Source organism: Anguilla anguilla, chromosome 8 (assembly GCF_013347855.1).
Source record: "Anguilla anguilla isolate fAngAng1 chromosome 8, fAngAng1.pri, whole genome shotgun sequence".
Lineage (NCBI taxonomy): Eukaryota > Metazoa > Chordata > Actinopteri > Anguilliformes > Anguillidae > Anguilla > Anguilla anguilla.
In genome coordinates this window covers 8,849,272-8,871,833 of record NC_049208.1, presented here as the reverse complement: position 1 = coordinate 8,871,833, position 22,562 = coordinate 8,849,272, and the positions used below count along the sequence as shown (strand labels likewise).

Below are 22,562 nucleotides of genomic sequence, written 5' to 3'. Positions count from 1 at the left end.
GGATCCACACCACAGCAGAGAATGAGAATTTGTTGGTCTGTGTCTGATAGAACTACTCGGAGTTGCGTTTTGAAGTTTATCTGGTAAACAGACCCCTCCAACTCCTCTGTGTGGCATTTTTTTTAACGTTTTCAGTCGTTAAAAAATTAACGAACACAACATGCATCTGTCCATTGGTTGATATCCATTCATTAGGATTGCTGTGAGATGCTGAACCTCCTGCAGACTATAAAGGTGACAGAGGGACACCCTGCCTCACAGTTCTCTGTGAAGGACAAGCTCTTCCAGGAGCATGGTAGTGTGGTTTCTGTGAAGAACAAGCGCTTTCCGGGAGCATGGCAGTGTGGTTTCTGTGAAGGAGAGGTTCTTCTAGGAGCATGGCTGTGTGGTTTCTGTGAAGGAGAGGTTCTTTTAGGAGCATGGCTGTGTGGTTTCTGTGAAGGAGAGGTTCTTCTAGGAGCATGGCTGTGTGTTGTCTATGAAGGACAAGTTCTTCCAGGAGTATGGGAGTGTGTTCTCTGTGAAGGACAAGTTTTTCCCGGAGGATGGTCATGTGTTCTCTGTGAAAGGACAAGCTCCTTTGCAGGAGTGTGGCAGTGTGTTCTCTGTGAAGCACAAGCTTTTTCAGGAGTGTGGCAGTGTGTTCTCTGTAAAGGACGAGCTCTTTTGCAGGACCATGTCTGTGTGTTCTCTGTGAGGGAGTCAGATGTTTGCTACAGGCGTCTGTCTCTGTGCTCTTTAGTTCCCCTTCTCTTCATAACCTTGTTGTCAATCTGCACTTCAGCCCGGAAGGACTCTAAAAAACAGACACGATGCTGTAGGGGAGCTGCAAATTGCCATTTTGGCTGGTTGGACTGAACCCTTGATCTCCCCATGGCCCGCCCCCCACCCCTCCGAGATTAAAAGTTGCCACGGCAGCAGAACTGTCAGAGCCCATTGCGATGGGGTGTGGGCCGGACGTGATGGGAAGTGACAGAGTTTTGCTTGAAATCCCGGAAAAATCCAGGATTGGCTCCAGGCTCATTCCTTTGCACAGTAGTATCCAGGGGGAGGAAGGAAGGAAGGACAGAAAGAAAGAAAAGGAAAGAAAAAGAAAGGGAAAAATTAAGAAAGAGAAAGAAAAAGGAAGAAAAAAGAAAGAGAAAGAAATACATCAATCTCCCCATCATTCTTTCCCCCCAGTGAGGAGGAAACCAGGGAATAGTATCTGTGGTCTTTGTGGTCTGACACCTTTTAGGGTTAAAGAGTGAAGAGAGCCAAGCTGGGGAAAACATGCTGTTCTAATCAGGGACTTCTCACATTCAAAACTAGACTGTGAACAGAGGAACCATCCATCATGATTTCACAATTCATGAGTTTATACTGTAGGAGTTCCACCTGGTTTTTCAGTGCGGAGACCTAAATATCTCACTTCTAATACTCAGCTCATTAGCATCTCCGGTGCACCCTGCCCTCTTGTGGTATTATTCTGATATTACAGCTACCCAGTTTCTACAGTCTGGTTGGGTCTTTCTCTCGTCAACTTTACTTCATACATGAGAAATCTTGGAAAAATCCAAGCAAGTTTTTGTTTGTGTACTGAGTGTGATGGTGTGTGTTCTGAGTGTGATGGTGTGTATTCTGTGTGTGATGGTGTGTGTTCGGTGTGATGTTGTGTGTTCTGTGTGTGATGGTGTGTGTTCTGTGTGATGTTGTGTGTTCTGTGTGTGATGGTGTGTGTACTAAGTGTGGTATTGTGTGTAATAGTGTGTGTACTTGAGTGTGATGGTGTGTGTACTGAGTGTGATGGTGTGTGTACTGAGTGTGATGGTGTGTGTTCTGAGTGTGATGGTGTGTATTCTGTGTGATGTGTGTTCTGTGTGTGATGGTGTGTGTTCTGAGTGTAATGGTGTGTGTACTTGAGTGTGATAGCGTGTGTACTGAGTGTGATGGTGTGTGTTCTGAGTGTGATGGTGTGTATTCTGTGTGATGTTGTGTGTTCTGTGTGTGATGGCGTGTGTTCTGAGTGTAATAGTGTGTGTAATAGTATGTGTACTTGAGTGTGATGGTGTGTGTACTAAGTGTGGTATTGTGTGCTCTCCCCCCTACAGCACATAAACAGCGAGCACATCCACGGGGAGAGGAAGGAGTTTGTGTGCCGCTGGGAGGAATGCTCTCGGGAGCAGAAGCCCTTCAAGGCGCAGTACATGCTGGTGGTGCACATGCGCAGGCACACCGGCGAGAAGCCGCACAAGTGCACGGTGAGCCCCGCCCTGTCCTGCCACGCCCCGACCAGCCACGCCCCGCCCTGCCCAGCCACGCCCCACCCAACCATGCCCAGCCCACCCTTGCCGCACCCTTTCCTGCAACGCCCTGCCCTGCCACACCCTGCCCCGTCCTATCCTGCTATGCCCTGCCCAGCCGTGCGCCACTCTGCCCAACCACACCCTTACCTGCTATACCCTGCTCTGCTACACCAAGCCAACCCCACTAACAACCAGCATTAATGGGCCAGAGTGCTGATTGACCTCAAGTGCATTCTGGGAGTGCGGTGCTGCAGATGTTTGACAGTGTGGTCAGATCCACAGGACTTGCTGATGAAACTGCAGGACACCATCAGCAACAGTTCCTCTGTCTCAGACTCTCTATTTAATCACAGGCCACAAACGAGACCCTTTTCTTCCACATCATACATCATATGCAAACAATTTAAAGCTGTTTTGGCTTCCCTACACGATTTTGACATTTTATATTAAGAAGTTGAACTGGGTGCCAAAAGTTGGCTGTACTTTATGAAAACCTAATGTACCATTTATGTAGGATGTCAAAATATTTTGTATTGATTTGAAATGTGTGGTTAGTCACGATTTTATGCTTGTGCTTTTTGGACACCATGTAGAATAATGGGGGGGGGGAGGAAAAGATGTGTATACGATGGTATATAATAATATTATATGGATTGATTATTGCTCACTTGTGCCTAATAATTGATATAATGTGTTATTGTGTGTAATTTTACACAGTTTGAGGGCTGTGTGAAGGCGTACTCTCGGCTGGAGAACCTGAAGACTCACCTGCGCTCCCACACCGGAGAGAAGCCCTACGTCTGCGAGCACGAGGGCTGCAACAAGGCCTTCTCCAACGCCTCCGACCGCGCCAAGCACCAGAACCGCACACACTCCAACGAGGTACTGACACAGCGACCGTACCAGAACCGCACTCTAATGAGGTTCTGACACAGCGTCCGCACCAGAACCACACGCACTCCAACGAGGCACTACTGACACAGCGACCGCACCAGAACTGCACACACTCCAACGAGGTACTGACACAGCGACCGCACCAGAACTGCACACACTCCAACGAGGTACTACTGACACCACGACCGCACCAGAACCGCACACACTCCAACGAGGTACTGACACAGCGACCGTACCAGAACCGCACTCTAATGAGGTTCTGACACAGCGTCCGCACCAGAACCACACGCACTCCAACGAGGTACTGACACAGCGACCGTACCAGAACCGCACTCTAATGAGGTTCTGACACAGCGTCCGCACACTCTCCAATGAGGTACTGACACAGTGAAAATCCACTCTTCAGCAAGCCCCACTGCATTATAAAGCATGTGCCTTGCTGAGTACTGACTGTGGGGTTTTAAACCTTGACGTTCATCCAGACCTGTTCTGTATTCCTATAATAAACCCTCCCTCTTCCCCCCCCCCCCGTTCAAACTCCTCCAATGCCAGTCCCTGCCCACCAGTTTCACCAGTTTCACCAGCACAGTCTAAAACCCTGCGCTGAACCCCCCTGCTCTCCTTCCGCAGAAGCCCTACATCTGCAAGATCCCGGGCTGCACCAAGCGCTACACGGACCCCAGCTCCCTGCGCAAGCACGTCAAGACCGTGCACGGGCCCGAGGCCCACGTGACCAAGAAACGGGGCGACGCCCACCCCCGCCCCCCGGCGCAGCCCCGGGACCCCGGCGGCCACGGCCAGGGCAGGCCCCCGGGGCAGGCTCCCCACGGGGGGGTCCCTGACCGAGGGGACTGCAACCGCGCCGCCTCCGAGGACGCCTGCGTGAGGGCGGTGAAGACTGAGAAACCTGCGGTGTGTCATCCGTACTTACTCAGACTCGGTCTGGAAACTGAGCGTAAAGACTTCAGACTGCAGTTTCTGTTTTATGGGGGTGTATATATACGTTTCCGCTTCACAGTCTGGCCAGGTGACGTTTCCGCTAAAGCCCGTGTTCATCCTGTGCTGACATGCTTTGCGGTCTGATCGGGGGACGTTTCCGCTAACATCTAACGTTGCGTAGCTCAACTGGGGGAATACAGAGTGACTGTGCAGCTCCGGTGGGGTCTGCAGAGTCACTGTGCTACTCTTGTTGCCACTGGGGTCATCATTAAGTTTCACTCTAAACTGCCATTGGTGTATTCTGTTTACAGGGAGTCAGCAGGGTTTGTGAAAGAGACAGCTATGGCCCCAATACTACGCAGTTGCAAAACATTCTACTGGATCAGCATTATGTAAACCTTAGGTTTTCCATATACAGTGTAGTCATGTGTGGTGTTGTTGGAAAGCTGATGTCATGGGGAACAAGTTGGTTTCATCAATGGTGTGGTACAGTGTCCACTGAATGAAGATCCTGGAACACCATTCCAAAGTGAACGATGAGTAATCCAAGTTACCTATGAGTCAGCAGCCAGCTGGACTACAAAGGTTAACCTGGTTTGATAGGCTTACAGAGATGGGGTTTTTCAGGGTATTTTGAGACTGAAAGGAGCGCTTCATGAAAGGCGTTGTGTTCTTTTTAATTGGGGTGAGAACATGAGGGTTTTTTCAGAATCCTGCAGAAATTAGTTCCTCTGGTCATTGTTCTCGCTAGTCTAGTCCCTTAGTTCACGGACAGCTTTGTTTTACGTGAGCGTAAACAACCCAATTTGGCACTCGCCAGCCACCAGTCCCAAACAAAGTCGTCGTCTGTCCTCTTTTCAAAAGGAGCACAAACAACTTGGATTTCCAGTCCACATATTTGATTATGTCATCCTGTTTGCTGGAGAGCTCGGTGCAATTCCAAAGCCATGGGCCTGCACCATATAAATGCCATTTGCAGTTGGAAAATTAGCATTGTTATTAAGTAGGAAGACGAAATAATACATATTTGTGTTTGACCATAAGGAACTAATTGAAACTGATTTATAACTGATGTATTTTTAATTACTTTACTCAACACTGTCTATTTGGTGGGTTCAGGGTATGAAAAATCATGTAAGTGATAAACAAAGTAAATTGCTTAATGTTCATATACATTAGCATTCTACATCATTTCAAAATCATACTGTATGGTGGTTGCTTTGACCCAGTGTTTCTTAAACTACGGGCTGAGACCCAAAATGGGTCATGGGAGTGTATGAGATTTGTCCCGGAATGTGTCTGCAGTCCACTAGGCTATGCTAGTATATTTGACAGGTCCCCGAAAGGTGCTAAATTTCTCATTTGGGTCCCAGTATTAAACAGTTCAAGAAGCAGTACTTTAGACTTCAGAGGCCTCTTACATTGACAGTGTTGGTCATCTGGTGTAAATCATCAGGTGTTTTCTCTCCATTTCTCCCCCCACCTCTCTCTCCAGGCATCTCAGCCTAGCCCTGGCGGTCAGTCTACACACAGCAGTGGCCAGTCCCCCCTGAGCGCCCACTCCGGTAGCGAGGTCCAGCTCTCCCTAAGGTGGTGCCCCGTGGGTGAAGAGGAGGAGGAGGATGAGGGTGATGAAGAAGCTCCCATAATGGACTCCACCGTGTCAACCGGCACCCTGGCCCTGCGTGGCCGTGGAAACGCTGCCCCTCTGCGGTGGGTGGAACACATCAAGGTGGAGCGGCTGAAGCAGGTGAACGGCAGCCTGCCCCGCCTGAGCCCCACGGCGCCCCCTGGAGGCCCCGTGCTGCCGCCCATCACAGGGGGTAAGGCCTGCTTTCATTCGATTTGCTCACAGGTTGAGAGTCCAGACTGCTTATTGTTTTTTGGAGAGAATTATGCCTTCTGAACTGTGCGTATTAATGGTCTGTCATAATTACAATGTTAACTAACCATAGTAATGTGCCCTCCTGGTGTAGCCCAACTTGCTTGCCTGGTGAAACCTTATGAAACAGATTTAGGCCTGTACTGATAAAGTGCAGATTTAGGATTAGGCAGGATCAGGTTTCCCCTTTCCATATCATAACCTTACTCTTCATGAGACAACACAGGCCATAGATCAGTGGACTGATATTTTTGGAATAGTTATACTGATCTGAACTGGGGTCTGAAATGGATGATCAAATTTTTAAAGAACACTTAAGGTGAATGCCTCTTCCCTTTAAGCTTACTGACTGAGTTTTCTCCCCCCTGCCCACACTTGTGTCCAGGAAGGGGCAGCTACGGGGGAGTGTCCCTGCGGCCGGAGCTGTCGGGGACGGACGTGACGGTGCTGAGCCTGCTGAAGGAGCGCCGGGACAGCGGGGGCAGCGCGGTGAGCTCCGCCTACCGGAGCGCCAGCCGCCGCTCCTCCGGCATCTCGCCCTGCTTCTCCAGCCGCCGCTCCAGCCAGGCCTCCCAGCCCGAGGCCGGCCACCACGGCCACCCGCGGCGCCACAACCTCAGCGCCACCGACTCCTACGACCCCATCTCCACCGACGCCTCGCGCCGCTCCAGCGAGGCCAGCCAGTGCGGGGGAGGCGGGCCGGGGGGCGCCCTCACCCTCACCCCCGCCCAGCACTACCGCCTGAAGGCCAAGTACGCGGCCGCGACTGGAGGTGCTCCCCCGACACCGTTGCCTAGTATGGAAAGGATGAGCCTGAGGACTCGCATGGCCATGATGGGGGACTGCCAGGACACCGTTCAACATGCACTGCCCCCGCTGGCGGGGAGGACTCATCGCGGCAGCTTTGGGAGAAATGAGGTCTGTGGTGCATTCCCTCAAGAGGTCATGGGTAATTCTCTGAGGAGGGCCAGCGACCCAGTCCGGACTCAAAACCACGACCCCCTCAACCTGCCCAGGGTGCAGCGTTTCAACAGCCTCCACGACCTGAACCCCCTGCCCCCGCTTCCAACTCACCACCTCCCCATGGAGGGTAGAGGCCCGAGCCTTCAGGGGTACATGCGCTTCAACGGGAACCCCCAGCCAGGCCCTCCCCCGGCCCATCCAGAGAGCATCAGGGAAAACACGGAAATGGAGACCCTTGCAGTCAAGCAGAGAGGAGGAGCAGAGGTGATCGGGGTCCCTCTGCTCGGGGAGGAGGACATGCTGCCCGATGACGTGGTGCAGTACCTCGTTTCTCAGAGCCAGGGAGGGACGTACGGAACAGCCTCCGCCGGTACGTCTAGGAGCAGGAACCCTAACGGGATGCCATTGGGTCAGCCGTACCAAAGCTCGGGACGGCAGGCGCAGGTCGGCGACTCCGGTGTGGAGGCCATGCCCGTGCAGTGGAACGAGGTGAGCTCAGGGAGTGCAGACAGGTCACCCGAGATGTGGAGCCAGAGCGCCGGCAGCCCTTTCAGCGCATTTGGCAACATGATGGTACAACAGCAGCAGCAGCAGCTACCGCCAATGCCCATGGAGGTCCAGCATCCATATTCCCACCTCCAGAGTGACTTCCAGGAGGTTAACGTTGACAGAAGTTTCACTGATCACTGCTGCAAGCAGGAGACAGAGGCAGTTACCCGAAATCCATGCAGAGCCGCCTCCTTAGAGGTTTCCCATGAGATGCAAATGAGTAATCCGTCCATGCACCAGGTAGCCCAGACCATTTCCCAAGTGCCCATGGGTCTGATGCGGTCGGCCTGTCCAGGTCCACCTCAATTCACCAAACCTCAAGCCAGCTTTCAGGAGAACCATTCTGCACACAGGCTATTTCACAGCAACCCATTGCTCCCAGAGGCTGGATCACAAGACCCTGCCACACACATCCACTTCCAGGGAGTATCCACACAGCAGCAGCCCAGTGGAGCCTACAGGATCTTAGCCAGACAGCAGGGCTACCCGACCATGAGGAGTACTGGCAGTAACCCCACTCTCAGCCAGCAGCAGGGATTGAGCCTAGCGGGAGCAAGGAGTGGGAGTACGACTAACGACTTGCACACCAGTCAGTTGAACCTGAAGATGGAGGATCGTCCCCAGGCTGGCCCCTCAACCCAGCTGCAGTTGGGCTTCCTCAGCCAGGGTTTCCATCACCTCCATGCCTCGTCCTCCCAACTGCCCTCCTTCTCCAGTTCCCATGGCAACATCCCACCCACCGCCACCAACAACCCCGCCCTGCCCTCTCCGGGGAACGGCCGGGTGACTAGCACGGCAGAGGACGCCGCTGCAGGTCCCTCGAATGGTGCGGCGCTTGAATTCGACGCCGTCTTAGACGATGGGTACGAACGCGGTAGTCTGTTCTCGGAGGTCCTGAGCCCCCGTATGTTCAGGAACCTCTCCCGGACTTCGTCCCGCCTCGCTGGCCCCCGTGCCTCTGTGGCCTTGCACAGCATGCCTTCTGGAGTCAGCAACATGGCCATCGGCGACATGAACTCTCTACTCACCACTCTTGCCCAGGAAAGCCAGTTTCTTGCTGCGATGCAGTAGGTGCTCGGCAGATTGTGCATCTGCAAAAAAGGGAATGTGGAAGAGGAGAAAGGAAAATGTTTTCGTTGTCGTTTTAAACTAATCCCCTGAAAGCAGGGGGGGCACAAGACCTGTGTATTTCCATTTTATGGAATTAAGGCTGTATTCTGGCCCTTATTTTATATTGTTTTATAATAATAATAAATTGAAGAAGGTCCTTCAACCCAGTTAGACTAAAGCAGAGTTCTGCAATGTTGACGTTTACTTGCCAAGACTGTTGGCATGAATGTGCAAATGCATTCAATATCAAGGTCAAATTTAAACTGGTTTTTTGCTTTGTCAGCACCTTGAAGGGCAGGAAGTTGTCCTCATGTCAACGGGTAATAAACTGCATTCAGATCACTCCAAAATAATGTTTTTTTTTATTTACCATGCATCAAATCAGTGTTTTAGTGATATACAGTGAGTCTTCCATGTAATTTGGTTCTCTGACATTCCAGGTAAATATACAGTTTTCAAACATGACTATTTTCAAATCTTTTCTTTTAAAGACACAGTACAGTCCACTGGCAACCCGTGAGTAAAAAATGGGAGAGGACAATAAGTTCAATTAAGAATTTTAAATTCTTCATGAAAATTGTTTGGAAAACAAGTCTGTCGCCTTCAGTTGAATATTGTGGCTAGGCCTTATATGAAGACAATATTTCTGCTGTTTTCATGCACTTAAAAATGTTCACTGCAAGTGTGCAGACTTGGAGAGACCATCAGTTTCTTTATTACAAACAAAGGTGCATGCCATGTATAAGAGGGCTCATGTTTTGCTATGATGTTTACGCACTTCACATTCAGTTATGTTTTAGTCCGGACCTGCCTCCAGTATCTTACTGTTATAGTGAAGATGATTTAATGTAATCCAATCCCATTGTTACCATCTAAATAATTATTGTTACCACATTAAAGACAGTTTATAAAAACTACTATGCTGCTGATGTTTGATCCTTTCTAAAACTGGCAAACAGCCACAGTAAAACATTATGAGGATTACAATTAAATAAATGGATGTATATTTCACACATTATCAAATATTAGAATAGATAATGGAGTATGTGTATACATTAATACAATTTTTATATAATGAAATATATGGTCTATATTTGACTAGATTTAAAATGTGTTCTTTTTAAATCTATTCAAATATGGATTTCATATATAGTCATAATACATAATTTATTATATAATCATAATACTGAAATAATTTGTCATTTGGGTCTCATTGTATTTTTAAGCATGATGTGTCTATTGTAATGGCATGAAAAGATCATGAAGTGTATGCCTTATTTCTCTTGTAACCTGAAAAAAAGAATATTTCACAGTGAAGTTTTAAAACTTAGTGATTTGTGAAACATGAAAAATCACACATCAGCTTTAAAACAAAAAAAAAAACCAATGGAGTGTTTGTGGAAAGAGAATTGTGCCATTTGATAGGCTGAATTTTGTGCTTATGAAGAAAACTAGCTATAGAATATGGTTTTTCTTGCCTCTATCCTACCCAATTAGTGTGTTTAACTGCATGTTGAAAATGCCACATGGACTCTGTGCTGGGATCCCATGGGTCTTCACCAGGGGGACCAAAATGCAAGTGTTTGTGAGTGGGAAACACGTAACTCCTTTTTAACTGACAAGTTTTTAATAAAAAAGGAAATTTTATTAACTTGTACACTTTGAGCTTCCAATCGACAGTAAAGATTCAATTCGAAATATGACATTTGGTTAGTTGAAGCACACAGCCCATTTCTAACAAAAGGAGCTTCGTTTCGTGCCACTGTGGCTGAACACAAAGAGGACGCGTATGCAAAGCACTGAACAGTGAAGAAGGGGAAACGCGCCTCGGTCGCCACCGGTACTGGAAAAGACGGTGAGTAAAACAAGAAATCTTTTTTTCTCACACATTTTCCACGCTCTTACTTGAGTCACATGCGGATGAAACATCTGCATCGAGGAGTGGACAGAAGTCCAGGTACTCAGGAACCAGGGATCGAAAATGAAAAGCCCACTGGGACCTCAGCTCCTTCATGCTGCACCTTGTTCCTATGTCAAACAGATGCGATTACCTTACCACTCTCCAAACGCTCGGGTCTGTTTGAGTGAGAAACTCAAAACCCGAAGTCATAATGTGACCTCGGCTTTAGCTAATTATACCTGAATTACCGACTGTCCTTTATTTCCAAACCCAGAAAAGACAGCGCTGTTCTGAGGGCGATATTTGTGCCAGCCGGAGAAAGCCTTATTTGAGAAACCGCACCTTAACCTAACCTGACCCCCCCCCCCTTTGCCCTCCACTCTTCCACAAGTTTTTTTTATTTGATTAACTGCAGTAAGTATCTGCGCTGACTCCTGCTGCCCATCTGCTGTAAACGATAAAGTTTAAGGAAACTGTTGGAGAAAAGCACCATTCAGAGGTAGTGACCAAGTTTTGCCATTGAATAATATGACATTGATATTCCAGGACACAAAGCTGGGAGTGACAATCATTAACACAGAAACTGGGTAACTATTTTACAGTCTGTGCTAGTCTGTAGGACTCTCAAATCCATAAAGCAATCCTCCTGTGTGGCACATTTGTTTGTTAGCATTTTTTCCATAATCTCTCAGGGGAGGGCACCATCTAGTGCAACAAAAAGATAATACCAATTTCAGTCAATAGCAATGGGACAGTCCATTGAAAGGATATACATTTAATAGCAAGATTGCATAATCTTGCTATTAAATGCCTTACTGGTTGTTGTAATATTATTTGTAATAAAAGAGTATTACAACAACATCCTAACAGAAACAGCCTGCTTGGACCTCTGTGCAATGCACCTGGAACACAGTGTGGGTAAAAGTTAATTATCCATAGAGTAGTAATAATGACTTGTTATTCCCCAGATAAAGGCTTGATCCAGTGCAGCCTCCTAATTGCCCCAGCTGGGATTATCCCTAAAGCCAGACTATTCTAATTCTGGCACACATACTCTATAATGTGTCCAGCTGTGTCTATGCAGCACCAAAATATGAATTTCCATGACACTGAAGGTAGGGGAAGTAATTGTTCAGCAAAGAGGGTGTTGACTATGTCTTTGAGACAGAGACCTTTAGTCATTAATCACAACATATATTAATTCTAGTTTCTGGACCCTCTCTTCTTAAAGTCTCCCTTGAACCAAAATCCAAATTTGAGCTGAATCATTTAGGAAAACTGACTGGGCTAAATGACAGCAAAAGCTCAATTAATTTGCGTCAACTGGAATGGTTGTATTTTCCAAGTGGAAAACAAGATGAATTGGGCGATTTACCAGAATCCAAACTTCAAACCCAGACTGAAAATGGACACGCCTACATAGTGCCTGGCAAAATGTGTATATTTTGGGTAGGCTACATGTCTGGGATCATGGGCTGATTTAATTCTCATGTAACATATTGCTAAAATAAGGAGATTTAATGTATTATAAATGTGTATATTAATGCTCACACGGTCGTATAAACACTGGTAGTACAGTATAGACTTGCAGTGTGTGTTTTAACAAAAACGTCAAACCAAACTAACAGAAAGCTAACCAATAGCTTTGTTACTCTTTAAATCAATCACCTTTCCATTCACATAGTCTGCATTACAAACATAAATTTTAAGTGCAGATAAAGTCAGCGCTGTCTACCTAACTAGCAAATAATAATAATAATAATAATAATAATAATAATAATAATAATGGTCTTTACCTGGTTATATGCACGATACAGGTAATACAGGTTATTATTTTTCCTGTGTGGGTCAAAATAGGACTGCCCCATTCTCTGCTTTGTCTGTTAAAATGAGGAAGATTTCAAAGTTAGACTCAGTCCAAACGGATTAACGTTACCATGGTATCGTGAAGATTAGCCATTCAGTCTCAGTTTTTAATAAGAAGGTACGACATGGTTCTGTGGAAAAGACTAGGAGGAGCTAATGCTAAGTAATTGTATTTTATTTTTTAATGTGTTACGTTTTCAGAGTAGGGTTTCATGCGTAATCTCGCATTGCTTTTCCAATTAGACGTTGACAACGTTAATGTTTCATTGATAAATGTCAACGGCGTCCAAAATGAAAGGGACAAAACGGAGAAACCTGAGAACTTCGAGGTTATTAACCCTCCTTAGCTACGAGAGTGAGACGATTTGTTACTTGGAGACATGATCATGGGGAGTTGAATGACCAGCCCGCGGCGTGCTAGTTAGCTATCTAACATTAAAGTTGTCTAGTTATTAGTCTGTAAGTCTGGCGGACCACTGCACATTGCCAGTGGTGTTCCTGGTATTCTCCGTGCCCGTGACAAATCAAACGCGGGGTATTTTGCGCATGATACAGTTTGCATGCAGCTGACACAGAATGGACGAACGGAGACCACTGATGCCCAGCCCGTTAGTAAGTCCTCCGAAACCGGCATTGGTGAATTGGAAGGTTGCTGTCTTTGACCAAATGTAGCGCTAGTCTAGTAGATAGTAGGAGGTCCTGTCCGAGCGGTTCAGCTAGCGAACCGTCCTGCAACTTTTAGTTGTTGCCTTAGACTAACTTGTTGGTTCAGGAGTCTGTGGTTGGAATTAAGTAAGTTAAATGGTTTATTTAGCTCGCTAGCTGTAGGCTATTAATGTCCAGCTAATGTTAGCAATCTTTTCAGTGGGATTATCAGTGGGAGAAACGAATTTCAACATTCAGCGCGCCACCGAGACGTAAGTAGCAACAGAGTCTATTGACATTTAATGAACCAGAAGCCATAAAGTAATAAAGAAATAATTACCAGTGTTCATCTTCAGTTAGTCATTGGTTTCGCATTTGATTTGTTTCCATGTTTGCACAGATGACGTGCTGGGGGAAACAAATGGGGTAAGTAGGCTGCTACTAGCCGTCATATCTTGGAACTGAAAGTGACAACAAAACTATAGCGACCTAAGCCCACATTTCACTCTACTAAATCGCTGAGTAATTTGAAACTTTGGAGTAAGCATTGGTGGGCAGCTATATGCCGTGCCAAAACTGTGGCATTTAGATGTAGTCATTTGTTGCTAACTATTTCATATATCATTAAAATACAGAAAACATGAGTCAAATGACGAGGCTAAGTATGTTTTAGACTACTGGTTTATGCACTCATTATATTGATGTAGACTATTTACTTAGTTGTACGCACCGCGTAAGATGTCCAAAGGTATGTTGGCAGGTAGTAAGCGATTTTGCATTCAACGGCTTGCTATTTCAACTAATATACTTAAAATTTTGCCAGTGTTAACATAATTAACATATTTCTTAATCTGTCGCTAATATGGAGGTTGTTACTGCTGAAAGTTTGTACAATGTACCTATTGCTTGCCTTCTCAGGGGATCTGTCTTTCTCAGCTGATGCAACAGCTGGATGAATTGAATTTGAGGGGAGAAGAACCCACATCAAAGGTAATGGGGGTACCTTTTTCAACACTGACTTCCTGAATGCAGTCTTTGCTTGCATAATCCATTGATATAAATGTACAAGGATTGTCCGAAATTTAGCAAGGGTCTAATAAAGATAAGTCACTGTGATGGTGCTGTAGGGTATAGTTTGCAGTTTCTTTTCCATTTTTGAATCTAAAAATGAGAAATTCATTTGGATGGTTTGCAGAGGAAATGTTTGATCATATTCTTCTTTCAGTTTAAGGACACTGTAGAGAAATGTGTAAATTTGGGACAAAAATATTCCAAGATATTTCTACCAACACTCAACTCTAAGTGTAATTTGAGCACTGGATCGGCCATCTGCTGCAGCCCTCTGGAGCCCACTTTGCTGTAAGTATATTCAATGTCAGTTGTGTTGCATTGTGGGTAAGGTCTGCTTGTGGCTGTCATGCCCCTCTGGGGGTATTCAAGTCTGCTGTTGCTACAATGGCCTACTGTCGGATTTTGAAAAATAGCTTTAGCACTCGCTTCCAAGGGCGTGTATGACAGGTGGCTTATTACCACTGACCTGTTCGGGTGACAATAGGATATTCTGTAATGAACCTGTCATTAGTCCCCTGGCTGCTCATCTGGAACCAAACTGAAACCATGCATGTCGAAATAAATCTGTAAAGCTAGACCAGTCCTAATGCCACTTGGCATCTGTACCATGTCTCCTGTTGCCAAGAACTACAAGCTGATGCTGAACCAAGTATCTCACTGCACTCTTTGCCCTGACTTGTGTTCTGAACCAAACATTTTCTTTGGAAATGCTACTCAAAATGAGCCATCATGGTTAATACTGGATGTCTGTGGTGTCTTTTAGCCAGGGGCAACTTCAGAGACACCAGCCGGATCTGAAATGCTACAAAGCCCTTCGGTCTTGGTCCCATCATCCCAAAAGAAAGTACCTCCTCACACCTCGAAACAATCAAGGAGACAACAGCGGTGTAGCTCAGAGTGAGATACCCCTGAGAATAACTCCAGCAGTGGTCACTCACAACCATGGACTGAGGGACAGAAGAGCAGAGGGACAAGGAACCAGAAACGTGGTTTCGAGCCCTTACTGCTTGGCCCCAAACAGGTTTGAAGGTCCAGGAGCTGAAACGAGTAACAGCTCCTCAACAGGCCAAAGCAGCCACAGCAGTCTCTTTATGGACTTCCCCTCGGATGACAGTGACTTGTCGGACCAGGAAAGGACGTCTATGTCAGACCACGAAAGGACGACCGTCTCAGCCCAAGATTGGGCAACTCCTGTGGAGCTGGAGCTGGAGCTGAGGCCTGAGCCATTCGATAAGGACGATCCGAAGGATTACTCGGAATCAAGAGAGGATCGATTGCCCTATCCTGAGGTTCTCCCGGCACCCTTAAAGATACTGGACCTCACGCAAAACCTGTTCAACAGAGCAGACTGGGAGAGGAGGCAGAGTTTTATTAGGCAGGACCCTTCCCTGTTTGTCCTCGCCAACCGCCTGGTGGAGATGGAGAGGATGCAGGCGGCCACCGTTCAGAGAGAGAGAGCTAAAGTGGGCTGGTCTCGATCGGCCACTGCCATCGGCATGACAAGGAGCACCGCTCGGATAAGGAAAGCGGATTTACTGGGATCTCAGCCTGAAAGCTTGGTGCCAGGAATGGAACCGGGGGGCGAGTGCCCCTCGGTTCTGCATGGAATAGCAGACCTCACACTTCCTCACACCCCCGTGGCTAGGCGACGTTTGAAAACTGCCTGTGTCCCTTCGAGACAAAGCCACGACACGAGAGGCTCAACTGTCAACTGTCCCACCCTGCCCAAACAGCCCCATTCGAGCTCAAGCAGGCCGAGCAAGACGAGCTGCCTTTCATCAGGCCCGTCTGTGCAAGGCTTTTTACTGAACGCGGTACCATCATCCTACAAAGTGGAGAGGCTAAGGGGCTCCAAGAAGGTGACATCAAGGCTAAAGAGAAAGTCATCTTCCACAAGAAAGAGAAATGCCAGGCCAGATAGAAAGCTATAATACGGTTCGTAATTTCATTTGATTTCTCATTGTATGAGCAGGCATTACTGTGTACAAGCTTCCATTTGATTGGTCTGGGAAATGAGCAGTCTTTCCCATATTTGTTGGCAGAATCCCAGGGTCACATGCACCCAAGTTGCAGTGCAACTTGGCAATGTACATTTTTGTTTTCAAACAAGCCAATTTTGGGACCATATTGGTGTCCTTTAAAACAGACTTCACTTACTAAATCACCAGTCCCAGTTCTGCATTCATGGATGTCCACAATGTAATTTGGTCCATAATAATGTAAACATTTTGAAGATACTTGGCCAATTCAATTATGTAATTTACTAGAATTAAAGTCTGACAGTTTACACGGAAACTGCAATGGAACCAATAATTGTTGCCCTACAAGCCTTAGGCTATATCATCTTGAGCTCAAGTATTCACTCTCTCCCAGCTGAAAAAGTTTCTTTTTCATACAACTGCTGCATTATCTATCAAGGTTTAGACTTCCGTAGTTTCTTCCAAGTGCAGATGATTGACATTTAAGTCAAGTGTTACTACTGTATGCATGAACAAACTTGTTCATGACTTCGGCATAAAGACATCAGGGAGAGGGTAGGTCTGTTCTGAGACAATTTAACAATCAATTTGAAATTATAATTATATGTGCAAGTGGATTAAGTGCATCTGTTTTGACTTAGCATTGCAGAATTGCTTTTTTGGGCCAATAAAGAGCAACTTAAATGGTAACTGAATGAGAAGAGCCATTGGAGTCAAAACATTAGCAGCAAAAACTAAAGCACTTTTAAGAAGCGTTTATTATGAAGTGGATACAATTCTTTTTTCCCCTAAGTTTATACTTAAATTGGTTACATTTATGCTTGAAATACTACGTGAATGCAGCTCATTTACAATGTTTATCAAATATGAGGTGCAGTGCAAGATCATCATAATAAACAATGATGCAATAAGCATTAGCAAATGGTTCAATGGGATCAGAGCTGCTTCCTTGGGTGTCCAAATGGCCAAGTCCAAGTTTTCAAGTCAGAAGGGGAACAGGAAAATGCCAAATGGCAACTTACCCTGCAAGACAAAAAGCACACACAGAATCACACTGTTATTTAGGTAACCAAAAATCAAACTGGAAATATCTGACAAAAAAAAAAAAAGAGTATTACCTTATAGTTGGTGGTCGCTTTGGCATAGATATAGCCAAATTACAGTAACTAAATTTTCTATATATACTGTTTAATAAATTCTACAAATGTTTTGTTTTGTAAAAATGGAAAAAGCTCAATTTATGTATGTTTTGATGTGTAACAGGTACCCGTGAGAATTGGAGGGGGGGGGTACTTCAAACACAATCAATGATACAATTCTCCAATAACTGAATTTGCTAAGCTCTACCACATTCACAGAGCAGTAATGATTAAAAAAAACAGGCCAAGACATCTCCCACACTCAACAAGCTCAACAGAACTCTCTAGAACAGAAACCTTTGTCCAGGTGAGGTGCTCTGTGAGGATCTTCTAAGGGACTGCACCTAGAATACAGAGAACACATAAACGAGTATCTGGATGCTTTTGCCGATCACTCATAACTGAACACAAAAAAAAAGTTAACCGTGAAGTTTGAGGACAAACGGTATGTCAGGACTGGGTCCACTTGTTTGGCCAGGAACTTAAAACAACCTTTTACCATTGACATGTTCAGATCAGTAGAGACTAAACACGTGGCCCAGTACATCAGCACAGGAAGGATATACATGACAGCTTATGGACTTAAGCTTTAGGCTTAGGTCTGTAAGACATAGGAGATAAGAACGTTGTACCTTTTGTACCCATGACAGAGAGGCAGTTATCCATGACCAAAACATTACAGTATCATGTTCCTTCAGCACTTGTGGAGAGACAAACCATCCAAACCAAAAGAACTTAATGTCCCCCCCCCCTTGACTCTTAGACATTAGTTGACCCTGGTCTCACTGGCCCAAATGTACCACAAACGAACCCAATTTGTACAAATATACCGAGAGTAGCATAGTTTCCATGCCCTCCCAAAGCATAATCTCCACCCAGACCTTATCCAGACATAGCCGTTGTGTACATTTGGCAATGTGATGACTAGGAAAGGACCCAATGACACATACTGAGCTTTAGATTTTTTTTTAAAGCTTCTGTTTACATCTTTATACGCGTCTCTCACATTGTCTTTGATCTACACATGCCATCAGAAATGACCTTGTTAAGTAGATGGAGGTCTTGTCTTTCAAAGCAGAACCAGGCAGTAGAGGACGGTGGACAGAGCCTCTTGGCCTGGAGGCTTAACTTGGCTTTGTCTCTCTCAGCAACCACAGGAAAGAGTGGGAGAAACATCACAAACAGTAATTAGTGTCAAAACACACAGCACCGCTTTTTCTGTCTTCCATAACACCCCCAAATATCAGCCTAAAGTGCAGACAAACGCTGAAACGGAGGCAGTGCTGCAGTAAAGGCACAGGGTAAACAGAATGCAGCATTTCTTACTTTTCTGGTTCTGAATTTTACATGTGTTTGAGGTTAAGTGCTTCAGAAAGAAAAAGGAGTTAGTTCGCAAAAAAGACCACAGAAATTTCTGCAAGGTCCGCACAACCATGTTTTGTCAATTTTTTTTTCCACAAAAAACTTTATTTTACGCTTTTTTTTTTTTTTTTTAATGCATACTGAGGATTTACAATAATTCTGCGCCATCCAGTCAACATGCAGGGAAGACTTCTCAGATGACAAGAAGCAAAACACATAAATCTGAAAAATAACTGCATAAAAACTATGCTTTTGGTTTTGCGGTTTCTTTTTTTCTGTCCCAAGGATGCCCAGAAGATGGTTCAACAATACAATACAAGGGGAAATAGTAAAGAAGCAATTACCGCTTGTAACAAGCAGATGCAAAGATCAGAGCAGGAATATCCCTGTATCAAAAGACAACATGATCACAGACATGAGTCAAAGGAGGACTAAAACAGAAAAAAGTTTAAATGGCCTTTAAGAAAAAAAGCACACAAAGAATTTTACACAACATATAAGAGACTGCCATCTTAAGTCCTCACATGCAGTTTTCTAAGATTACTTAATATATAGTAAAGGGTGAAAAACTGACAGAAAGAAAAGGATAGACTACCCCTTACTAAGTCACATTTCTGCAAAGATTTGAAAAAACTTTATTAATAGAAGCAGTACACTGAAGGCGCCTTCATCCATCAGAGCTTCGAGTCCCACCAGCCCCCCAAATCTGCACACTATTGGTTTGCCAAAAAAATACATTCAGACTTGCAACTGAATTTTCATTGACAGAAAATGTAATCGACGTGAGGTATACAACACAGCGTAAAATCTGAAACAAACCATCAGCACATCGATTTAAATTTAAATTTTTTTTCTGAAATTTGTGTGATCGTCCATTTTGCGCGTTGCTCTTTACACATGCAAAGTAAAATGCCAGAGAAGCCAGGACTGGATTTATATATATTTTTTTTTAAGTAATTTTTTTTTCTCTCTCGTTTTTGCCAGTGTGCTAGAATGCGCGAGAACACCAGTGAAGTTGATGGGTTTGGGGAGCTTACCTTCAGTGTACTGAAAGTGGTACACAACCTGCTTTAACTGAGGAGGGCAGGCCGTCCCTGCAGGCGGACTCAAGGAGGACACAAGACCCACGCCACGGGCGTGCCATGCTGCCGGGCCTGTGCACTCACACCTGGGGGAGACGCGGATATAGACAGCATTTACGCCGGCCTGCGCCACACACAGCAACAGCTGCCAAGCCTGCACCAGACATCGCGCGTGTACACCTGTACGGCGCCAGTACACCTGTACAGCGAGGTCTACTTGCTTGTACACCTGTACGGTGAGGTCTTGTGCACGCACACCTGTACAGTGAGGTCTCGTGCGTGTACACCTGTACAGTGAGGTCTTGTGCGTGCACACCTGTACAGTCAGGTCTACCTGTGCAGCGCCAGTACACCTGTATGGTGTGGTCTACACGCACAAGACCTCACGCCTATACACCTGTATGGTGCAGTCTACACTCACGAGACATTGCGCATGTACACCTGTACAGCGAGGGCTACACGTCCTGCCCTGCATAAAGGACGTGTGCAATCTTCAGGGACTCGATCTGCTCTGTCTTGTGCAGCCTTGGCAAGCTATAAATGACCATAACCCTTCCCTCTCTCAACCTGAACCATACAAAGCGTATTTTCAATTACTGCCTTCAGCACCGGTCTTTTGCAGGGGCCCAAGAACGAGCACTTCAAAAATGAGGATAAAAGGTTTATTTATCCAGCGCAATAAAGGGGATTTTTTTTTCTTTTTCTCTAAAACTTTATTCGGATGGCCCATAAACATCGAAGCCAAACCTTCCCACCAAAGCCAAACTGTAAGTCAGACCGGTTTTGATTTGAGGGTGTCCTGCAAGTAATCCAAAAAACGGAAATGTACATGTGATTTTTTTTTTTTTTGGACCCCTACCCTTTGATTTCTTAATAAATTCATAATAAAAGCAAAAAACACGGGTATGTATGTGCATCAAAATAACAATAAAAAAAATAATGTTAACTATTTTTAAAAAATGTTTCTTTTCCTAGGTACTCTTCAGTCAGTCTCTGCAGTTACTAAACAAATCAAGTTTTTTGTTTTTTCGGTTTGTTTTTTCCCCTCTGCCAGACCCATAGTACTTAGTAAGTAGCAGTGGTTGCAGTAGCGCTGGGTGAGCAGGTCAGATCTTCTCTTGGATGTAGGGGTGCTGCAGGGCCTGGTTGATGCTGATTCTCTTGGCGGGGTCCAGCATAAGGATTTGGTCCAGCAGGTCTTTGAGCTGGACCACCTTCTTGCGTTGGTCCTCGGGGAGGCGCTGGCAGCCAATCATGTCCGTGAGCAAGTCCTTGGTGGGGTTGATGGTGCTCATCACCGTCACTTTTTCCTGCGGAAGACGAGCGCGACAGGAGGCGGGGAGAAGAAAAGCAAGGGGGGGGAGGAAAAAAGAGGGAGATAAAAGAATGGAATTGACAAGTAGAGGAGAATGAAAAGCAGAAGATCAATTTTATTTGACGTGTTTTAAAATATACATAGGGTTGGTGGTGCAACCACCAACATAGTTAAATTATCGAGAAAACTAGACAACACAAAGTCATGATTGCACTTCTATTCTGGTCCTTGTGGTTTTTCAAAAACGGAACTCAATGCAAGAATGGAAAAAAGTTACCTTAAAATTGGTACTTACAACATTTTCAATGAGCATCCATAAACTAAAAGTTGCCTTCCGAATTCCAGCATTCTCACAGAATGCTTTAAGTAATATATTCCTATCTGACCTCACGTTTGAGGACAGTGATGGCATGTACAGTAACAATGGAGGTTATTTAAAAAAAAAAAAAAAATGTACATCTAGAATTACTGCAGGGACTGCCAGACACAATGACGCACAAGACAATTTTAAAAAGCTCAAGAGGTATGAAGAAAATAAAATTATACCCAACGTTTTCGCAAGAATGGTGTAAAGCAAGGAACGGAAAAGACAAAGCAAGGAATGGAAAAGACAAAGCAAGGAACGGAAAAGACAAAGCAAGGAACGGAAAAGATGGCGTACCCTTTCGGTCACTTTGTCCACTTCAATGTACAAGAAGTTCAAGTTCTGATCGAAGTGCTGATCCTTGAACAGCCCCTTTCGGATCATCTGTAGTCGGGGGGGGGGGAAAAAAAAGACGTTTGACTAGAGCACAGATATCCCTGAGGACAGACATGCTCTTCGCTTCATATCCTATCATGTGACACGTATCATATCCTGCACTCTCGGTGGCACAAGCGAAGAGACTTGAAGAGAAACAGAGTCTCAGAGGCACAGCATAAACCACACATTACATTACATTTATTTGGCAGACGCTTTTATCCAAAATGGGTATGGACAATAAGTCCATGCCAAAGGTCATTTCAGAAACTACAAAACACAGGTCCGATAAGGTCCAACACTCATCATGTAACAGTTGTCCATAGCCATGAACACATCAAGTCCAGTTCACACAGTTAAGCATAGGCTAGGTAAAAAAGTTATGGTAAGTCACACTAGGAGGCATAACAATACAAGTGCGATTAAGTGCTGGATGGAGGTGCAAGTGTATCATGAAAGTGCTACAGGAACAAATTAGAAGGATACAGGTGATAAGAGTGACGGCACAAATGCATCTGGTGGCAGCTCTCACCTTGTTGGGCATCTTGCCCTTGAGGTCCATGGCGAGCTTGATCATGTGGTTGTTGGTCTTCCCGGGGAAGAGGATCTTGCCCGTGTACAGTTCGTACAGCGTGCAGCCCACGGACCACATGTCAATCCCGTAATCGTAGGGTTTCCCGATGACTGCGGGGGCAAGAGGGGGAACCGCCATCAGGGCCCGGACACATCCCTCAACTACTACTACTACGACTCTGGAGAGCCTCAACCCACCAATAGAACTACACTCCATGTAATTACATGCAATTACATAGAATGTAATTCTAGAATGCAACACATTCTAT

General features: G+C 45.5%; 3 protein-coding genes across 9 annotated transcripts in view; 2 read left to right on the top strand and 1 right to left on the bottom strand.

Moving 5' to 3' along the window:
- LOC118232730 (transcriptional activator GLI3-like) overlaps positions 1-8,944 on the top strand; it is a 55,120-nt gene extending 46,176 nt beyond the window's left edge. For all 4 annotated transcript variants that reach the window (XM_035427792.1, XM_035427789.1, XM_035427790.1 and 1 more), the window contains exons 11-15: positions 2,091-2,240; positions 3,003-3,167; positions 3,810-4,091; positions 5,614-5,941; positions 6,386-8,944. In XM_035427792.1, coding sequence (XP_035283683.1) covers positions 2,091-2,240; positions 3,003-3,167; positions 3,810-4,091; positions 5,614-5,941; positions 6,386-8,583 — 3,123 coding nt within the window. In that variant the 3' untranslated portion in view covers positions 8,584-8,944. The remainder of the gene's footprint in view (positions 1-2,090; positions 2,241-3,002; positions 3,168-3,809; positions 4,092-5,613; positions 5,942-6,385) is intronic.
- Positions 8,945-12,495: 3,551 nt separating this feature from the next.
- LOC118232732 lies at positions 12,496-17,192 on the top strand. Its single transcript, XM_035427794.1, has 6 exons — positions 12,496-13,000; positions 13,254-13,305; positions 13,434-13,459; positions 13,952-14,023; positions 14,259-14,392; positions 14,868-17,192. Exons 1-6 carry the CDS (start codon positions 12,965-12,967, stop codon positions 16,033-16,035), a joined length of 1,488 nt encoding a protein of 495 aa, XP_035283685.1. The 5' UTR covers positions 12,496-12,964; the 3' UTR covers positions 16,036-17,192.
- The window catches only part of prpf4ba (pre-mRNA processing factor 4Ba), a 16,425-nt gene continuing 10,739 nt past the window's right edge, over positions 16,877-22,562 (bottom strand). The window contains exons 13-17 of one of the 4 annotated variants that reach the window (XR_004766384.1): positions 22,253-22,404; positions 21,643-21,729; positions 18,264-20,976; positions 17,520-17,566; positions 16,877-17,106 (exon numbers count right to left, since the gene is read on the bottom strand). Coding sequence is in view for 1 of the 4 variants with exons in the window: in XM_035427793.1 (XP_035283684.1) it covers positions 20,773-20,976; positions 21,643-21,729; positions 22,253-22,404 (443 nt within the window). In the remaining 3 variants the exon portion in view is untranslated. Of the gene's footprint in view, positions 17,107-17,519; positions 20,977-21,642; positions 21,730-22,252; positions 22,405-22,562 lie in introns of those variants that run through there. The other 3 variants (XR_004766383.1, XR_004766382.1, XM_035427793.1) reach the window with 3 other exon arrangements.